At 47.5% G+C, this 13,287-nt stretch overlaps 1 protein-coding gene across 1 annotated transcript in view; it reads right to left on the bottom strand.

Annotated features, from left to right (window-relative positions):
• Positions 1-13,287, bottom strand: part of Htt (huntingtin) — a 105,351-nt gene that overhangs the window by 27,298 nt on the left and 64,766 nt on the right. The window contains exons 37-44 of the mRNA XM_019210296.2: positions 12,846-12,968; positions 12,136-12,371; positions 11,159-11,301; positions 6,231-6,438; positions 2,669-2,810; positions 986-1,165; positions 685-861; positions 327-403 (exon numbers count right to left, since the gene is read on the bottom strand). Coding sequence (XP_019065841.1) covers positions 327-403; positions 685-861; positions 986-1,165; positions 2,669-2,810; positions 6,231-6,438; positions 11,159-11,301; positions 12,136-12,371; positions 12,846-12,968 — 1,286 coding nt within the window. The remainder of the gene's footprint in view (positions 1-326; positions 404-684; positions 862-985; positions 1,166-2,668; positions 2,811-6,230; positions 6,439-11,158; positions 11,302-12,135; positions 12,372-12,845; positions 12,969-13,287) is intronic.

The raw sequence follows: 13,287 nt of genomic DNA, 5'->3' as shown, positions 1-13,287 counted from the left end.
CTTATCAAGCAACTGGGACATTTTGATTTTGCTACAAAAAAGCTGATAGCTCAGATTCCCACTTGTTCCCAGAGCAGTGAGAGGCAACAGCAGCACCTATGATTCCTGGGCAGCCAGGAGGGCGCAGGTGTTCTCCACACCTGCAGCAGATATGAGGCCACCAGATACTCTTTATTCTGTGTGTGAAGCCTTTCTAGGGTGGTACTTCTGCAGGAAACCCATCTACAAAGCAGGTCTGCTTCTCAGCCTGCCAATCTGCTCCCACACAAGTCTGTCTGCATGTCCTGGGCAATCTGAAGGGCACCACCACCACGTCACAGCATTACCTCTGCGCGAGCCCACTGCTCTGAAGGTGCTCCTGGATTCTGTTCAGTTCTTCCACTGGCAACTGGGCTGTGCTGCTCTAAATAGATAAGAACACATCAGTAGGTTTGAGGCATATAAGGAAACCAAATAACCTTAGTCATTTAGAAAGGAGGCTGGTGTGTGCAGCTTATGGGAGCACAGGCAGACTAGAAGCAGCTGGATCAGACATACATGGAATGAATGACACGCTTGTGCACAGCCCTCACATTCCTAACAGGGGCCACAGTGAGACTCAGCCTACGCAGAAGAAAAGACAGGCAAACGATATACTTGTCTGCTAAGGTTTGATGTAAATCAGGACCAGTGTTTTTACTGTACCTGTAAGTTTGCAGCCAGCAGCATTTCTACCCGGCGACAGGCCAGGGTGTCGACCCTGCGAGCCAGTGCTCGGAACGGGGTGCCCAGGAGCCTGTCCACATAGAGCGTGAGCACGGCGCCCGACTGGCTGAGGTGGATGCCTTCCAAGCACTGCAGCGTCTTCTTCAGAGTGGTCGGCTAACATTCACAGAGGGAAGATGGGAGCTGAGTACTTGGGCTCACCAGCACTTAGAAAATTGCAGTACTTAATTTTTAAGGCACGGGAAACCAACTGGTAAGAGTCGGCAGAATGAAGACTTACAGTGGAAAGGTTTTCACAACGAGACTGAATTGCTTGAATGAAAAGGCCACTGGCAGCGGAATTCCTATGGACGGCACTGATGAAGTCCTGCACTGGAGGCTCGTGGCAAAGACTGATCAGGTCCTGAATGTGGTTGACAATGAGCCATGTCAGGTGCTCGGAGTCGTGGAGGTTCTGACACTGGGAAAGATGCAATGCAATCCATATCTGGCAGTGGCCAGATGTAATGCCATAAGAGACAGCAGAGAGGGTAGGAAGGAGGAGGCACCCAAGAGGCACAAACCACAACTGATAGTGACATTTGTGCCGCAGCAGAGGTTGTGACTAGGTAAATGGCCGAAGGTCAGAGGACCAGAAGAACATAAGTTCTGTTCTACAGAGCGGTCTCGGAGTGGCCTGCCCACAGAGCAGGCATGACCCCTGGGCAGCTGGAGCACGTAAGTGGCCCGGAGCTGAATGATGGGCCTGAAGCACCACCGGTATGCGCAGGAACAAAGGGGCACGTCCTGTTGCAGCAGCTCTTGCACCTCCCAGGCTCTAGACTGGCCACTCTGAGACGGTTCAGTGGGGAAAAGTCCACATTAACTGGGAAAGTTTTCACAGAACTCCTGAATCCAAAAGATGGATGGAAGGCCCAGGGATTTAGCTCAGTGGTTCTCTGCCTGCCTCGCGAGCGTAAGGTCCCAAGTTCAATCCCCAGTACCAAAAATAAAATAAAATATGGATGGAGCCCCTCGCACATTAAAGAAATTTTACTTAAGGAAATACAGAATGCCTTTTCACCTTAATTCATAAACCTCCTAGGCAGAAATCCAAATGCGATCAATTTCTTGGTATCTGCTTAATGATTAATATTTTTCATCTAGGATTACTTGACAGTATTAATTTATGAAGCTATCTCTTTTTCTTATATTTCTAAACAAGTATTATACAATCAATTATCTGGAATGGAACAAGATAGAAAAACTGTTTCAAATGTTAAGCAAGAAATGAAGGTCAGTAAATTCCTGTCACCACAGAAACTCTCCATGACCACATTTAGTAGAAGTTGGCCCCTTTTTCTGATTCAGACTGTTTAACAGTTTGCTATGGGACAACAAACCAAGTCTGCAACGAGAGATGCATGCGCTCGGACACAGGCATGGACAAAGCATTAATTCCAAGCAAGCTCAACAGCAAGTTTTCTTTGAAAAATACAGTTACAAAACATTTCATTTTCTTCTGTTTCCTTGTTTTATTTTATTTTTTTAAATTAAGCATATGATGCTAGTTTTGTGATTTAAAACACCACAGAAGGAAGTTTTTTAAATGGCATTCAAACCATGAATAACACTTTTTGAAAAAATTTAAATCAGAAGCCTACTATGATCAACACACTAAAGCTTGTTTTCAAAATTACGTATATCCTTCAAGAGTGTCCCTCAAATTAACCAAAAGCAGCAGTTCCAGGGCATTTGCTGACTAAGTTACAGCGGAATGAGGCCCAAGGGAGCCCTGAGAAACCTGGGAGGGGACAGTCACACTGTACTTCTAGTCACACATCAGAGTGGACTAAACACTACCCCCACTTTCAGTTCTGATGGGACTGTGGGACAGCAGGCAGTGTGGACTCCGGAGGTCCACGCAGCTCTGTCTACATGTTGCCCGCCTCCCCTCTCTCTGTTGGGGCACCTGAAAACTTACAACATAATCACAGAAGAGAATGAGGGCCCCTCTTCGCACGATTTCTCTATTGCACATTCCCAGCTGAGCTGTTGAATCAGAGTCCTCCTCCTCGCTGGACACCTGGGGGCTGAGTGACTTCGTGCACGACAGACTGTGTCTCCTACGGAAGTGACAGAGGCACTGAGGGTGTGTCTGGCATGGTATGGCATGTCCTGCCTGAGTCTTACTCTCGACTTTGCCACAGCAGAATGGTCTATGTGCAACAGGCATTAAGTTATCAGTTCCTGGGCTCCAATAAAACCACATAGAAAAACTAAGGCACACAGAGGACTTTGCAGCTGGAAGGAGAAATCCACCAGAAAGGCCACACCCTGTAAGATCCCCTTTCTACAGAAACCAGCAGTGGAGTGGGGAAAAGGCAGGACCACAATGAACAAGAAGGAACTCCTTAAAATGATGGCACTGTCCAATTACCTGAGTATAGTCAATACAGAAGTGCATTTTCCTCAAAATCATGTCAATTAAAAAGCTGTCATACACAAAACCTGCCTTTTCTGTCGCCCGTGTGACTCATACTGCCAGCTATAGAGCACTAAGCCTCTGCAGGAGAGCAGGTAGTGTCTGCAGCAGGCACTAGGAAGTCCAGCATCCACTCAAATTTAGCCCCAATTTATAGTAGTGCAAGCCCCTCCCCCACCTTAGGACAGCTGCTGCTGGGAAATGAACACCTGAGCCCAGGGTGACAGTATCTGCAGCACTCAGAAGGGGATGAGCTGGGAAGGGATCAGTATGTGACTCACGGCACCTCAGGGGGCAGGACCATTATCACCCGCCCCATAACAAGACAAATGAAAACAAACCATGAACCCACGGTAAGTCCAGAAAAGGAGGATGAGAGCAGAGCCTGCATGGGACCTCTGGAGCCACACTGTTCCCCAGGTGTGGCCTGAGACCTGCTGTCCTCTTGGGGGCTGAGCTGTCCAAAAGGTAAAACAGAAGTGTGGAGGGCTAGGTACCTCTTGGGGGCTGTGTATTAACTTGTGACACTGAGCATGTTATTAACTTCCTGGAGAGCACAAATAAACAAAGCTCTGAGAAGAGTGATGGTGGATCTTTTAGTGCTTTCAATGCTAACAAACAGCTTGTGGGACACACGTGCCACAGGTCTACCACCACTGCCTGAGAACAACACCTGACGGTGCTAACCTACACGCGGAAGGTCTAACCGGTATATTAGCACTGTTCCCACTAAGCCACTCAATTTACTGCTGGGAACACATGCATGTGCACATAAGTGCATGTACTCACGCATGTGTGCTGAACCAGATACAGGTCCCACCTCCTTGGGACTCATAATCTAGTGGGAGACACGAGCATTAGTCAAATCTTCACACAAATAATGCCCAGGTACAGCCCTGACACTGGCCACTGAAGAGGGCGAGAGCTGGGTGACTGCAGATCCCAAAATCAACTCTGTGAAGAGCAGCCAGGCGGGGCCCTGAGGATGCAATCTGAGCCGACAACCGAGAGACAAGGTTTCCCCCTATTATAATAGTAACACAAGCAAAACCGCAAAACTGCAATTCAACTCTGAAACACTGACAATAATTTAACAATTACAGTGAAGCCAGCATCTTTATATCAATCACCAACTCAAGGCGACCCTCTTCTATGAGCTCCCTGTGATGCTCCCATCATCAGACACTGTCCCTCCCGCCTGCTTCCCACAGCTCTGCCTGCTCCACAGAGCCTTCCAGAGCTGTCCACAGGGCTATCCCAGAGGCCTCTTCACATTGACACCGCAAACTTAGGCCAGCAGAGACAGTGAAGGGGCAATGCAGCTCTCAGACAGACACCCACATCTGCCACCTCTGACTTCTCAGCACACTCTAGATAAGCAGGCACACACACAAACTTTACACATGCTACATGCACACAAAACCCTGCACATTGCACACACTACTGCAAGCCAACACATTTTTTTTGGCTGCAACATAATTTGTCAATTCAGGACACTTCACTCTGAATTCCTCAGCTACAGGACTGTTGTCACAGAGCTCACACTCAAATCTCCAACTGCCCCATAAAAGCCCTTTTTGGTGCGTTATTCCAGATCCAGAGCAGAGGTGTGGGTCCCTGACATGCCTGCCCCATCTCTGTTGCTTCTTGTCCAATGCAGTAACAATTCTGTTCTCCAAGACAATGAAGTCTCAGGGAAGCCAGTGGGCAACATGGAACATCCCCAGCCTTTTTACAAGATTTTCCATCTTGAGACAGAATCTCACTAAGTCTCCAAGGCTGGGCTTAAACATTCAATTCTCCTACCGCTGCCTTCCACAGTGCTAGAATTACAGGTGTGCACCACTGTGCCCTGCTTTCAGGGCGGCTTCTGTCCTCACTAACCACTGTGCACCAGTGGGGAGGGGCAGAGCTGGCTGCCTGGGACGCTGCCTTCTCCTGCTCCATCAAAAGTGACAGTTCTGCCCTGATGTCCTGCAGCACAACTTAACCTTGGGTGTCCACTGGACAGTCTCAGAAGCCGGTTAAAAACACAAGCTCCTAAAATGCCTGATCATCAGGCCTGGCAGTGGAGACAGAGGACAGCACTGGTATCAGTGATGCTGAGGCACCCCTCCTACACAGGGTGGCTTCGGGGCCAGCACAACAGCATGGAAAGATGCAGATTCCCAGGCCCCAGTGAGCTGCCGACTCACTAGCCTTACCAGCACCAGCTCTGCGGCTGAGTTACACACACAATCAGGAGACACAGGCCTCCCATTTCCCTTCTCAGCTGTGAGGACAGGCCCAGGATATGCTCCAAGCATGGCAAACAATGCCTCAGGTCTGTCTCCTGGGTGTAGTGCTCATCACAAGTTGCAGGAAGCTCCACTTTTTCCTGCAGACCCCACTACATGGAGCAGAGCGGGGGGCCACTGTGCCTCCCAGCAGGAGTTCTAGCACCTAGCAGAGGAGCTGAACCACTGCTCTCTTCCTTCAGGAGAACCTCCCTACCTAAATCCTGCAGCCTGGACCCAGAGGGCTCACAGCTTTGGTTTCTTATTGCATTCCGACAATGGAGCAAGTGAGCACCTGGACGCTGAGGCTCAAGCCTGGAAATGCTTTACAAAAAAAGGGCCACCCACAACCAGAAACTTACTAAGTCTTTTGAATTATAAAAACTACAGTATTTCCAAAAAGTTCTGAAACTTGCTAAATAATTACTTCATTACTGAACAATAACCAGAACCACACTGAACTCCTAACGAAGTTAAGACGTTGCAACATGTCTGGCTGTGGAACCAATTTGCACACCAGAGCTTAGCAGGAGGGCCACAGCCAAGTGTGAGACCCACAGATGGAACAGTGTCAGAGAGCTTGCCCAAGAACACCACAGGGAAGCGCGGCTGCAGCACTGAATGCCTGATCTTTCGCACATCTTCCCTCACCAAACAGTGCCCAAGAAAGATTAATATGCGGCCAAAGCCTTATGAAGCCCCATGAAAAACGAGGATGAGAACGCCCCACAGGAGCCCAACCTCAGGTTACTCGGCGCCCTGGGTGTGGGGAGCCGTGCACCTACTTGGGTGTCTGCTGCACTTCTGCCCACCAGCGGTGGTCGGTATGGTTGACGAGCAGTAGGATCTGGCACCACAGCAGCACCAGGGCCGGGTGTGTAGGCACCATGGACCGCACGTGTGCGTTCAGGTTCTCCAGGGTGTAGAAGCTGCCCTCACAGCCATCACTGGTGAAGAGCCTGGTGGCAGCCGCGGTGATTCTCCGGAACATCCCTAGAAGCACACAGAGCAGAGCTGACTGTGAGGAAAGGTCCTGTGCTTGTCTGAGCCCGACCCCAGCTACTTGGAGAAGACTACATTAAAAAGACACACAGGCAGCCCTTTCCTGAGCTTCCACATTCAAAACTCTGGCACTCAGGGAATTCAGTCTCCCTTTCCTGAGCAGAAACAGACACTGCACTCTCATCGAATGGGCAACCCAGAAAGTGAATGCTCGTCCCCGCCTGCTGTCTTCCCCAACTTGGACAGCTTTCAGGACATGCCCAAGCCACCATGGCCATCACCTGCACACTGCAGTCCTGCACATAAAACTCAGCAAGACTGCATCCCTTCAGGATGCTTTAACTCAGCTCTGGATTACTTTCAACACGCAAGACAAAATAAACACTTCATAGAAGGGTGTTACACTGCATTATGTAGGGAACAGTAGCAAGAAAGGGTCTGTACATGCACAGCCCAGTTTAGGTTTTAATTTTTGCAATGCTGGTGACTAAACCCAGGGAGAGCTAAGCTATACCCCCTAGCCCTTTTTATTTTTTAAATTTTAAATTTTTGGTACTGGGGATTGAACTCAGGACCTTGTGCTTACGAGGCAGGCAGTGGAACCACCGAGCTAAATCCCCGGCCCCAAGCCCTTTTTATTTTTGAGACTGGGTTGCCCTACCTGGCGATCCTCCTACCTTGTGATCCTCCTGTCTCAGCCTCCCAAGTAGCTGGGACGACAGGTGTGTGCTACCACACGTTGCTAAAAATGTTTCCTGCAAGTATTTTCCAAGGTAGTTGGTGGAACCTGGGAATGCATAACTGTGGATCCAGAGGCTGACTAAACGTCTTCCCCCATGCCCCAGCTGCCCCACCTGGTTCTAAACCAGTCCATCTTGGAGCGAGAGGGATACTGACTGCCCCCAGTTTTGTAAACTGGAGGGCAGGTATCTTTCTTGTTTCCATTGATGTTGGCTTCAATCTGAAACAGGCAAACAACTCTTGGATAAATTTCTCATGCCCCCACCAGAAGAGCAGAAGATAAACAGAGGTCAAGAATACTCCTCAGGCTAGGCGCTCTTGCGAGAATTAACACCTGCAATGAACAGCCATAAAAGTCTTGGCTTTCTCTTTTAAGGGTCTCAATTTTTGGTACATGACTAAAATAAACTTCCTTTGTTTAAGCAATGCTTAAACACAAATTACCAACTTTGCATGCTAAGTTTTATTTTCAGAAAACTACAAAATGATTTATTTTAACTCTGTCTCAAGTCATGCCCACCTCCTCAGCTCTCTTCTCTATCACTGACAAGGACTGAATGAGCTTGTGCTCCTGACTCCAGCACCCAAGGGCCACCATCCAGTAAGTCTTGTTGGACAAAGGCAGGCTGGAAATGATGACTAGCTTTTACTCTACAGGCATATAAATGAACTGTGTGTAAAAACCCAACCATGGAGAGGGGCTTCAGACTGCAAATGTGCCCTCCCATGTCTCTCGTTTTCTGGTTTGGCTTTGGTGGAAGTTACCCCCCAAACTGGAACTGAGAGGTTTTTCACTTGGCCCAGAGCATCAGTTATTCTGGCTACTCCTCTGCATTGTCCTCCTACTCCTCAAATCCTACACAGCCCTCTCTGGCCCAGGCTGGCTAGACACTGCGGCACACGGGCACTGCCTGCCACACGTGGTCAGGCCAGTCACTCTCCAGGCTTCAGGCTGAGACCAGAGCCATCAGGGGTTCCTCCTGCTGCAGGAAAGGAGCCTAGCTGGGAGCAGAGCCAACACGGAGGGCAGAGTGGGATGTGGAAACCACACGCGGACTGCAGGAGCAGCGCCAGGCACAGGGCACCTCAGCCAGCCAGCTGCCCCTGCCTGTGCTCACCTGAGCGCAAACATTGCTCCCTGCTCTGGTTCAGGCTGGAGTCTTATCCTTGCCACCACAAGACTACTGACACAGTAGCTATGGCGTGACATGCCACTTCAGACAACGCTGGACATCATCTGTTTACACCACCCTATTAAAGACGAGACTCAGTCCATTTATGCTGCCCGTCTGACTCACATTTTTAGGATAGCGTGGATTCGTTAGTGTCTTTTTTTTTTTTTGGTCAACTTTAGACATTATCTTATAAACCCAACAGTCCTAAATGAAAATGTTTTTAGTTCTTTCCATCTCCAGCTTTCCACTTCCAAACCTGGTTAGCTTTCATCTCTTATCAGAATTAAAACCATTCATTCTATTCTGAAAACATAATGAATCCAGCTTTCAGTTTTATCCATATTGACTCCAAAACTGAAAATTCAGCCAGCATTTACATGATGACTGTGAGCACATTTCCAACAGCACAGGAAGCCTGGAAGGATGGCATTTCTCTGTGTGCCCTTGATCGGGACCCCTGAGGCAACTACAGGAGAATTCTTTTGATACCCAGGTCTTTTATCACATCGAAGGTGGAGAAGCACGTCACATTTTGGTCTGCTTCCTAGCCGGAGTATTGCCATTTATCTTTCCTAGAGATGAGACTGCCTTTCTTTTTTTTTTTTTGCTGAGAAAAGAAAGACGTGTCTGTACCCTGTAACCATCTTTCAGCTTCTGATTTCATCTACACCATGCAAGTCTCACAAATCCTCATTCTTCCTGGACAACACCTACACTAATTTGGATCAGGCACTTTCCACACTTGTTGTATGCCTGGTGCCTTGTAACTTTCTCTGCTGGGTTCAGTGTCAATTTTAATCCATGATCATTTGTAAAGGTAACAAAAACATTGGCCCTAATCCTTAAAGCAGAATGAAACCCTCAGGTTAATTTTTTTTCCCAATCATAAAAAATTGGGATAAAATACACATAGCATAGAGTTTATCATCTTAGCCACTTTTAAGGATACAGTACTGGCAGAAAGTACATCCATAATGTGCAACCATCACCACCACCCATATCCACCACCCTTCACATTTGTAAAAGTAAACCTCTGCACCTATTAAACAATAACTCTCCATCTGCCCTCTCTCTGACAACTGGCAACCAATATTCTTTCTACCTCTATGATTGTTACGGTTTAGATCTAAAATGTTTCCTCCGTATCTCCTGTGCTCAGAGGGGGGCTCTGGAAGGTGACCGTCATGGTGGTGCTACACTCATCAGTGGACTCGTGCACTGATGAGTTCATAGCAGAGTATGCTGTTAGGTGGCAGGGCCTGGTTGGAGGTAGTCACTAGGGTGACCTGGAAGGGTGTACCCTTGTCCCCAACTCCTTTCTCTCTCTGCTTCATGGGTTGAGCAACTTTTCTCCTCTGTGTCCTTTCACCATGCCATTTCTGCCAACCATGAACAGAACTCTCTGAAACCAAGAGCCAAAATAAGCCTCTCCTCTGTTAAGCTGTGGATGCCAGGAATTTTGTCCCAGGGATGGAAAAATGGCCAATACAATGACTCTGAGTACCCTGTTTCATACAAGTGGAGTCAAACAGTATCTGTCCTTTTGTGTCCAGCTTATTCTACTTATCACAAGTTCAAGATTCATTCATGTTGCAGCCTGTGTTAAAATTTCCTTCTTTTCAGGCTTAAAAATACAGAAAGACATTGGATTGCGAGTAACTTGTTCTCCAATAGGAACAAACATTTCTAATAAATTTTAACTTGATAAACAAGTGACATCTTGCAATACAAGTAGTATGTAACATAAAACATCACATCATCACAAATTTCTCTCTCCCCCTCCCTCAGCAGGACTGTGATGATCATCTACCAACATTAAGAGATTATGGAGAAGATCTTATCTGCAGCAGAAGAAAAAGCCAGAGGAATCCCTCACAATCATGTGAAATTGTGTATTAAAGTACCACCCAAGCAAAGCTGTAGCCGTGTGAGTGATGAATCTGTTTATGACAATGAAAATCGTATTTCTGTGAAATCCTAAAAGAGAGGCAGAAGCAAGTCACTGGATAGGTTCCCTATCACCAAGTCAGTCAATAGCAATGACTGATTCTGTTAGTGATACAAAGAGTCACCACACAACAGCCTTCCTCTCTTGTCTCCGCCCCACCAGCCACAAAGGTTTTCAAAGGTAAGTGCAAGTCAATTTATTCTGTATTATATTACAGTATTGTCATGACTTTTATATGAATATTCTGAGGTTGTGGAATAAATCATCTGTGCTTCCATTATTTCTTTCTTTTTTTGGTGGGGGTGGTCTGAGACACGGTCTCACTATGTAGTGGAGACTGACCTGGAACCACTATATAGTCCAGGCTGGTCTCGAACTCATGGCGATCTTCCTGCCTCAGCACACACACACACACCCCCGCCCAGTGCTGGGATTAAAGGCGTGCACCACCACGCCCGGCCTTCCATTATTTCTTATGGGGCAATTAATTTTGATATCCAAGTGCTTTGTATCACAAGCATGTTTCTCATATGAATTATGCTTGCAAACCGAGGATTTACTGTATTCCATCTCACACAGGAGCAAGGTGTTATCCATTAACCCACTGGTGAACCCCTGAGCTGCTTCCCCTTGTCAGCTACTGTGAATAATGAATGCTGCTATGAACACCAGCACTGACATTTCCCAGCCACTCTGCTTTCCATTCTTCTGGAGAATTCACTCAGGAGAAACCTGCTGGGCGTTTCCTCTTCTTACCACAAGACACTGCCCAAAGGCAAAGGGCGTGGGCTTCTGACCTGAGCATAGAGTACAGGACACCACATACTGGCGCATGTGACCCACCTACCCGACTTGAAGATGTGGATGAGGCACATGAGCAGCGTGCCCAGCTCTTGACAATAGAAAGTATGCTGCTGTTCGCTCATTTCCACCTTCAGCTGCTTTGTAACAATGTCCTCTAAAAGGATCCCGACCAGCTGTAACAGAAACCTTCCAAGAAAGTGAGAACAGTGAGTCAGGTGACTATAATGGAACACACATGCACCATATACATGGGACATAAACAGACTAAGTCAGGAAAGGCAGAGATGCAGGCAAGGCACACTGAAGGCTGGCAATGCACCGTGGCACTGAGGCACCACTTGCTTCAGCTGAAGCACAGAGGGCCATGGGTTGCCAGGGGAACCTGCGCACACAGAGGTGCTGAGCAGGCTCCCAGTCCATCCCCCCAACAACCTTGGGTGGCTCCTCTCATGGCAACCAGGGACAGCCAACCAAGGCCAGGGTGGAGGCAGCAACTCAAAGAAATAGCTCTGACTTAGAGAAGCTCTGGTGGAGACAAACACTTGCCCACAGAGTCACATTTTCAAGTCCTGAATCCTGCTCATAGCCCCAGGAATGAGTGTGGTGGAGGGAAGACAGAGCTGATACTGCAGGTATGTAGCACGCACCATCTCCTAGGCAGAGGAAGCTCTTAGTCACCAACAGCACACAGCCCTTCAGCAAATGATGAGCACTAACACAACTTGTAGGGCTCTCTCAGGGTCTGAACTTCTCTACAGTCAATGCACATCCTGCTGCCTGCCCAGCACACAGTGAGCCACCTTGTCAAGTCTTTAATGAGGATGAGATGGAATGTGACAGTCTTAAAACAAGCTCAGAGCAAGGGCCCAGGAAAGGTGGGCTGGACTAAAACATAGCAACACACATTTCCTCAGCTTGCCCAGAGCCAGGACCAGACCAGCACTGATTCCAGACGTGCTAACCACCAGACCCCACACAACTCTCAAAGACACTGGCCACAGAGACAGATATGAAGTGCACCTTGAAAATGTTTCTTCTGGTGAATTTTTCAATTGTTTCCCTTCACTGTGTTCTTCTGATGATGGATTACTGTCCCCATCTCTCAACCTGTTAATTACTGAACAGGATATTAAATATGGAGAGAAGGATAGCTCCTGAATGCGAGAAAGAACAATATCTTCAGTTGACTGGGAAATCAGAACCCTCAGAATGGCTAGGATCCCAGATATCCACAGCTGAACAGTGCTTACTGATGCCTGAAGGAGACAAAATAAAACAGTTATAGCTACAGAGAGAAAAAAATTAAAAATTTCCCCAATTGCTAAGTTAAACAATTTTTTTTAGTTTTTTTTTTTTTTTTTGTAGGTTGGTTTTTTAAAAATACTAAAATTTATTGGTACATTTTAGGTATACAATATAATGACATTCATCGTTGGAAATTTGTACCTTTACATTAACATATTTTGGGTTTTTTTGTTTTGTTTCTGAGGCAGGGTCTCACTATGTAGCTCAGGCTGGCCTCAAACTCATAGCAATTTTCCTGCTTCAGCCTCCCAAGTACTTGGATTTTAGGTGTGTGCCACCACTCCTGGTGCAATTGAGTTTTATAAAAGAAAACCACCCCACTTTGACCATTCTGCCAATAAATCCCTACACTTCTGGTGTGGCCCCAAAATAAGGCAGCGATGCAAATCCTCTGCCATACCCTCCGTAGCAGCTCTGGGACTCACCATTGTGCTGGGAGTGACGAACATACTGCGCAAAAGCATGTCCACTGGACGGAGGGAGGAAGGGGCCAGAATCTCAAACAATGTGTTTAGCACTCCGAGGGCTTCGTGCGAGTCGATATGCATCTGTGGGATGGAACATCACAGACGTTCCCAGGTAAGCCTGCCCTGGACACGCCAGCCCATATCTCCAGGGACAAGGTTACAGGCACCATTACTACCCCCGCACAGAAGGCCTTCTAAGTTCAGCAGTGAAACAGGCAACCTTTCCGGGCAGCATGCTAGCAGCTATTTTTTTCCACCACGATGGAAAAACTTTTCACTTAGATTTTTATCCTAATACTACTTGTTTTTGGTGACCCAGATTTCATGGAGTATATGAGGGACATGACCCACGCCGCTTCTGTTTTTGCTGTACCTGCACCTGACTGCCACCCTGCCCATT

Source organism: Fukomys damarensis, unplaced genomic scaffold (assembly GCF_012274545.1).
Source record: "Fukomys damarensis isolate Sample0158 unplaced genomic scaffold, DMR_v1.0_HiC HiC_scaffold_35, whole genome shotgun sequence".
Lineage (NCBI taxonomy): Eukaryota > Metazoa > Chordata > Mammalia > Rodentia > Bathyergidae > Fukomys > Fukomys damarensis.
The sequence above is the reverse complement of the archived record's forward strand: the minus strand, read 5'-3'. Positions and strand labels throughout refer to the sequence as shown.